This window comes from Lactuca sativa, chromosome 4 (genome assembly GCF_002870075.4).
Source record: "Lactuca sativa cultivar Salinas chromosome 4, Lsat_Salinas_v11, whole genome shotgun sequence".
Taxonomy (NCBI): domain Eukaryota; kingdom Viridiplantae; phylum Streptophyta; class Magnoliopsida; order Asterales; family Asteraceae; genus Lactuca; species Lactuca sativa.
This window is the reverse complement of record NC_056626.2, coordinates 326,765,580-326,772,951: the sequence shown is the minus strand read 5'-3', so window position 1 is coordinate 326,772,951 and position 7,372 is coordinate 326,765,580. Positions and strand designations below refer to the sequence as shown.

The 7,372-nt window shown below is 34.8% G+C and overlaps 1 protein-coding gene across 2 annotated transcripts; it reads left to right on the top strand.

Moving 5' to 3' along the window:
- Positions 1-1,716: 1,716 nt before the first annotated feature.
- On the top strand, positions 1,717-7,372 carry LOC111910573 (disease resistance protein RPV1). Of its 2 annotated transcripts, none has more exons than XM_042901444.2 (6): positions 1,717-2,390; positions 2,665-3,769; positions 3,862-4,158; positions 4,263-5,970; positions 6,212-6,398; positions 6,471-7,372. In XM_042901444.2, exons 1-4 carry the CDS (start codon positions 1,912-1,914, stop codon positions 5,949-5,951), a joined length of 3,570 nt encoding a protein of 1,189 aa, XP_042757378.1. In that variant the 5' UTR covers positions 1,717-1,911; the 3' UTR covers positions 5,952-5,970; positions 6,212-6,398; positions 6,471-7,372. The 2 variants fall into 2 exon arrangements, with proteins under 2 accessions (XP_042757378.1, XP_042757377.1); XM_042901443.2 differs by having other exon boundaries at positions 1,718-2,390; positions 6,300-6,398; positions 6,471-7,370.

Sequence of the window (7,372 nt, the reverse complement as noted above, 5' to 3'; positions counted from 1 at the left end):
CCGAAATCTGATTTTTTTTAGAAAAAATAACCCTAAACCCGACCCTAACTTCAATTCGGGTTTGTCGGATTAACCCGAATAACCGATTATAAATTTTAACCCTATTAAACCCGATCCTAATTATCTAATTCGGGATTGGGTCGGGTCGGGTTAGTCAGGTTTGGGTTTTTTTGACACCCCTACCTGCTTTAATGTGTGAGCAAATAACAAAAAGAAACAGACTTTGTTGTTGTACTCAAGAAGAGAATAAAGAAAACAAATGGATAAAAATATTTTTTTTTCTTCGACCTTTGTATTGTAAAAAACAGATAAAAAAAATGATATGATTCAACCTCAGACCCATTTGAATGTAGCAGATAACAGCGGGGCTCGAGAATTGATGTGTATTTGAATCATTGGAGCTAGCAATTGCCAATATGCTCATATTCGTGAAGTTATTGTTGCTGTGATCAAAGACGCAGTTCCAAATTTTGTTCGTATGAACAAAGAGAATCAGATTTATTCTATACTCAATGAGTATCGATACGAATGTGACCATACTTGTTCATCATTAAAGGACACTATTCGTAATAATTTTCCTTTATTTTTTCTGACTTTTTTTAGAAATTATTATAATTTATGAATAAAATATGATTAACATAAAATACAATATTATAATAAAGATAATAAAGGTTTTGTATTCAAAATTGCTACCTTGTTATTCATAACATAAATGCTATATATAGCCTTGCATACATCATCACATGGGAAGTAGCAAGAAAAGAATAAAATACTACTCTAAGCTAAAGAACAGGTAAAAGGGTTGAACTATTCCTAACATGTATATTTCCAACGTGGCAACGTGCCTATTCTTGTGACTTAATCAAACCCTTCTATCCAATTTCTTTATTCAACAAGTAAATAAAACAATACCAATAATTAACCTTTTACCCATACCCTTAAATCAAATTAACCCACAACCCATGTCAAGATTACCCAACAGTTGCAGGTATCCATGTTGCTAATCACCGCCACACGCTCGATTCGCCATTCACCATCTCTTGCTCCAGCATCGCCGCCACTTTCAAGGTTTTCTTCATTAGACTGAAAAAGATAGAACAAAATTAAATGGAGTTTCTAATCAGCATCTGGGTGTTTTGTTCAAGGTGTTTCTCATCAGCATCTAGGATCTTTATATTCCTTGCATATTGTTCACTTCAAGTTGTCTCTCATAAACACATGTGTTTTTTGGTTAGAATGTGGTACTCATAACCATCTAGTTTTTTTTTTTGCTCTATTTCGATTGAACATGGTTTTGCTGGGTTCCATTTCGATCTTGTTTTTGGGTTCTATTTCGATTAAAGATGCTTTTGCTAGGTTCCATTTGTGGTTTTATGTTTTTGCAAAATCGATTTGCATATATTTGAACACGTTGATTAACAAGATGAATGATGTGAGGGATGCCTAGTGGGGTTTGGGTCGGTCCATACATATAACAATTTGATTAGATTATATGTAAATAAATAACTTTATATGAATAAAATATATGTAAAATATTAAAATAAAATATAAAAATGTATAACAATCATTTTACCTCACATGGATAGGGGACTAAGCAGCAAGAACTAGATACCACCGGGATCATTCACATCAGAAAAATAGTTAAAGACCGAGACTTTTTTGGTAAAGCACATGGATATTTCATATTTATGTATAATTTAAAATTTTCGAAACTTTTTTAATCTGTTCAACTAGCCTCAGTCTTCTATCCATTTTAAAGGTTTTCCTAACAAACCCATTACGTTGACTTTACCCGTAATATACACGGAGGGTTAGTCGATTGATCTCATTCAACAAGTTTCTTTACAATCATTTCGCCTAAATTCTCCCTTCAAAGATTTATTCTTTCAGGATCCTTCAATCATAATTTCAATGGCGTCTTCTTCAACTTCATCCATTCACAAGAGCTTTAAGTATGATGTGTTTTTGAGTTTCAGGGGCAAAGATACTCGTACGAACTTCGTTGATCATCTTTATCATGCTCTCCAGCAGAAAAGCATTCATACTTACAAGGACGATGAGAGAATCAAAAAAGGTAAAAAGATTAGCAATGAGCTCATCGGATCCATTGAAGATTCAAAATTCTACATCATTGTTTTCTCAAAGAACTATGCCTCTTCATCTTGGTGTTTGGATGAGCTTGTGAAGATAATGGAGTGCCACAGGACAACAGAACAGACTGCATACCCTGTCTTCTATGATGTGGAACCCTCCGAAGTCAGAAAACAAAGTGGGGCAGTTGGAGAAGCATTTGCCAAGTACGAAATGGAAGAGGCTGCTGGAAAATGGAGAGTGGCTCTGAAAGAAGCAGCGGATCTTGCTGGGTGGGAGTTGAAGAAGACTGCTGATGGGTAATTCCTTCATTAGATCTTATGCAATATTTTTCTATTTTGTTTATTTCTGATCTGGCATATAACCTAGATGTAAAATGCTCCCAAATGGCATCTTGGATTGCCAAATTTTAACTCAATTTGAGTTTTGTCGAAAGAATAACCATGAATTATGATTTATACAACTACAATTTTTTTCATATAGGGTTGTATCAATGTAGGTTATAGATCTGAAGGTAACCTGTCATGTGGGATTTTGAGTAGGCTAATTGAATATTATTTTTTTTATATACAGGCATGAAGCTAAATTCATCCAAAAAATAGTTGAAGAGCTTTCATTAGTGTTACGTACCATCAGTTTCAACATTGATGAAAAGTTAGTAGGAATGGAGACCCGGATCAAAGATCTTGTACCATCTTTAGGAATTTGTTGTGATGATGTCCGCATGATCGGGATCAAGGGGATTGGAGGTGGTGGAAAGACAACTTTAGCAAGAGCTCTTTTTGATCACATATCCTTTCAGTTTGAAGGTAAAAGCTTCGTTGAAAATGTCAGGGAAAATGCTTCTTTGTCAGGTTTAAAGTCGTTGCAAAAGCAAGTCCTTTCAGACATTTTAAATTATAAAGACATCAGCATAAGTAGTGTTCATGATGGGAAACAGATGATGAAGAGGATGATGCCTAGTAGGAAGGTTCTTGTTGTTCTAGATGATGTGGATCACATAGACCAGCTTGAGGTGTTAGCCGGTGAGCCTAATTGGTTTAAGCCGGGAAGTAGGATTATCATTACGACAAGAGATGAGCAAGTGCTAGTAGCACACCGAGTGAAGTTGATTTATGATGTCAATCTATTATCAAATAACGAAGCAATTTTCCTCTTCAGTAGGTATGCATTTGGGACAGATATTCCAGCTCAAGGGTATGAAGAGCTATGTAGACAAGTTGTACGTTATGCTGCTGGTCTTCCGTTAACAATCAGAGTTTTGGGTTCATTTCTTTGTGGTAAAAATGAGCTGGAATGGATAGATGCCCTAGATCGCCTAAAAACAATTCCGTTAAATGAGACCCTGAAAAAATTGGAACTAAGCTATATTGCTCTAGAGGAGGATTACAAGGAAATTTTTCTAAACCTTGCATGCATCATGAAAGGTTGGCGGAAAGATGATGCAATCAAAGCGCTTGAAAGCTGTGGATTTTATGCTAGAAATGGTTTAAGAGTTCTTCAGCAAAAATCTCTTATAACTATTTATAAGAACTATGGTTATGATCACCTAGGCATGCATGATCATCTTGAGGAAATGGGTAGGAATATTGTGCGTCGCTCACACCCCGATAAGCCTCATAAACATAGCCGATTGTGGAAAGTCGATGAAATTGAAGATACATTAGCTAATGATTTGGTAAGGATAAAGTTTACTTTTATGTTGGGAAACACCAACACATTTATAGTTATTATGACACAATTTTCATGGTGACTTCTTTTGAATTGCAGGGTAGTACTAAAGCAACAAAATATATACAAGTCCACAGAAAGAAATTCAGTCTTCCTATTTTCATAAAAGGTCTAAGAAAGATGAAGGAACTTAGATTTCTTTGTGTTCGTGGAAATTGTTCCATTGATTTGGAGTTTAGTATAGTCGGTCCAGACTTCCCAAAAGCTTTACGATATCTGCATTGGGACTTTTACCCTTTTAGGTCTTTACCAACAACATTTCAAGCAAATAATCTTGTTGCACTTGAGATGGCTAACAGCAGAATCGTACAACTTTGGGAAGGGGGAGAAAGAAAGGTAAAATTATGGTTGATTGGTTGTTTTGCATGATTCATTATGATGTTATACATACATTGTTTTGTTATTACACCAATATTCATTTTACTTTTTGCTTATTTTAGGTCCTTAACAAGCTCAGATTCCTTGACCTCAGTAGTCCAGTGTTGAGTACCTTTGATCTTGGGCTTACTCCAAATCTCGAGATGTTGACTCTTCAACGTTGTCATGATTTGCTAGAACTTCACATGACCGTTGGATGTTTAAAGCTCATATCTGTCGTCCTTGAAGGTTCAAGGTTGAGGACCCTTGACCTTGGGTTGGCTCCAAATATTGAAGAGTTGATTCTTGTTGGATGCGAAGATTTAGAAAATCTTCACTTGCCTGGAAGATGTCTAAATCTCAGACACTTACTACTCACCAAATCAAAGTTGAGGACCCTTGACATTGGGCTGACTCCGAATCTCGAGAAGTTAAACCTTAAAAAGTCTTATTGTTTGGAAGAACTTCACATGGCCAATGAATGTCAAAAGCTCAACGAACTCATAATTACTTATTCAAATTTGAGGACCCTTGACCTTGGGATGACTCCAAATCTCGAGAAGTTAGTTCTCATAGAGTGTCATAAATTGGTAGAACTTCACACTCCTTTTGGATGTCTAAAAAAGCTTGTCCACGTAAACTTAAGTGGTTGTTTGAGGTTTAGATCTTTTAAGTTTAACATAAAGGATTATACTTCTTGTAGTGTGGATGAGTCACTTGAGGTTGGTCCTCTTGCTGAGTTATATCTGTGTGTAGAGTCTGTAAAAAGATGCCTACTTCACCCTGACAATAAATTGCCAAAGTTTCAGTTTTTCTGTGATTATAAAGAAGATGGACCCTCATTGACTAGAAATCTTGAGAGACTTTTTTCTGTAGGTATGTGTGCTTGCACAAACCTTGAGACGTTTTCACAAAGCATTTGTGGTTTACGACGTTTAAGAAAGCTTGTACTCCAATACAGTTTTGTAGAGGTGATCAAGGACCTTGACCAGTTAGAATGTCTTGAGGAGCTCATATTGTATTATACAAAGATTAAACATCTTCCGGATAGCATTCTCATGTTGAAACACCTGAAATATCTCGAACTTTATGATTGTTCGCTGCTTGAGAAGTTACCAGAGGATCTTGGCCAATTAGAATGTTTACAGAAGCTACATTTGACAGATGTAAAGATTATTAAACATCTTCCGGATAGTATTTGCATGTTGAAACACCTGAAATATCTCGAACTTTATGATTGTTTGCTGCTTGAGAGGTTACCAGAGGATCTTGGCCAATTAGAATGTTTAGAGAAGCTACATTTGACAGATGCAAAGATTATTAAACATCTTCCAGAGAGCATTTGCATGTTGAAACGCTTGAAAAATCTTCAACTTTATGGTTCATTGCTTGAGAAGTTACCAGAGGATCTTGGCCAATTAGAATGTTTAGAGGAGCTAGATTTACACGGATGTGCACGTTTACAAGATATCCCAAATAGCATCTGTGAGATGAAATGTCTAAAACATTTCTTTCTCTACAATTGTATTCGAGTTGAAAAATTGCCTGATGAACTTGGACGTTTGGGATGTTTAGAAGCGTTATATATACATGGTACAAGCATAAGTGATCTTCCGCAGAGCATTTTTTTGTTGAAAGATCTGCGTATTCAAGGGTCGAGACAGCTTCTTCAGTCGTGTGGGTTTACACCCGAGATAGAAGCCCACAGATATATAGATGAAACGATGTGTTACGCACGGGTACCCATAATGCAGGAACCCACAGTCAAGTGAAATAGAACTATTGGAAAAGGTACTTTCTGTGTTTTTTTATTGATCATGTTACATGATTTCAAATTTGAAATTTTTATGATGATAATTATGTTTTCAGCCACAATCAACAATAATAACTAAAAAGATACAAGTACTTTACTTAGAGACAACTTTTGTGTTACATGTAAATCTTTTGATATCTTTATATATGTGGAGAATCTAGTTTATTGTTGTTTATACATGTGAAAAAAGTGATTTGATCATATAACTGATTTTATCAGGCATCTGCATCTGTTCTGTTCTTTATCAAGCATCGTGATATCTGGGGTGAATGTTTTGTTAATTGAGATTAATCTGGTATCTATGTAGGGAATCTACTTATTATCTCAAGTTCTCAACCCATGTTACTTTGTTATCAGCAACCTCTAGTACTTATAATTTGGTCTCTAGATAGGTCCTCCTCTTGAGGTATAACTAAACTTTATCTCATCATTCCCATGGATTTCTGTAATTAATACTTGGATGTCATTATTGTTTCAGGATCTTGATCTTCTACAATTTGTATATATGGAGTTGAGTGCCTCATTACCGAAGTTCTGTGTGTTTTTTTTTATTATTTTTTTTTTTTTTATTTTTTTATTTATTTTTTTTATTTTATTTTAGTCAGTGATAATTTGAAAAGACTGTTATAACCTGGTTCATCGTAGTCTCATTCTCTTCTCATGATCTTCTCTCGTAAAAAAATAAATTAATTAGTTTTGGAGTAAAGAAATGCTGAGAAATGGATGAAACATGCACTCTGGTACATTGCTATATCTATGATTTGTCCGATATTTATGTATGTATTTATATTTCTATAAATGTATGTATGTATGTTTCTGCATTATTTTCCACATTATACTACAATTTGGCAATGGTTGATCTTTTGTCATCCACAATATAATATATATATTCACCTTAAGATGTGCATGGATACCTCGAGACCTTCCCATTATCAAGAGTTATTTTAACTGCAAAAAATTGATAATGAATTCGTTCCATTCATCATTTCATGGACAACCCTAAAAGCCTGCACATAAGTTGTCTTTGCAAAAAAGTCCTTGTAGGTCTTGTTTGTAACTTTGTTTTTGAGTTAGAGCTTAATGCTTTGTATTTGGAAATATAATTTTAGCTTATTGCTCTGATTTTTCATGCATCAACACAAAGCATATCCTGAATATTAACAATAAGATTGTGGTTTTGAAAGTTAAGAATCATCTCCTATCTGTTGTGTGTTGATTGCAGCCTTTAATGTATTGTGAAAACAATTTTGATAGGTTTCAGGTTAAAAGTTGTGGTACAACTGTATAGAGTTGTAAGTAGGTTGTTATTATGGGCAAAGGTTATATCACATCGTTGAGATTATTAATTCTCGTAATCTGCCGAAATTATAAAGAAAAAGA

What these genes read in the sequence shown, in the direction of transcription:
- LOC111910573 (XM_042901444.2), top strand. Translation starts at nt 1,912, where the DNA reads ATGGCGTCTTCTTCAACTTCATCCATTCACAAGAGCTTTAAGTATGAT. An exon ending in TTGAAGAAGACTGCTGATGG is followed by an intron (nt 2,391 to 2,664) that starts GTAATTCCTTCA and finishes TTTTATATACAG; the next exon opens with GCATGAAGCTAAATTCATCC. An exon ending in ATACATTAGCTAATGATTTG is followed by an intron (nt 3,770 to 3,861) that starts GTAAGGATAAAG and finishes TTTGAATTGCAG; the next exon opens with GGTAGTACTAAAGCAACAAA.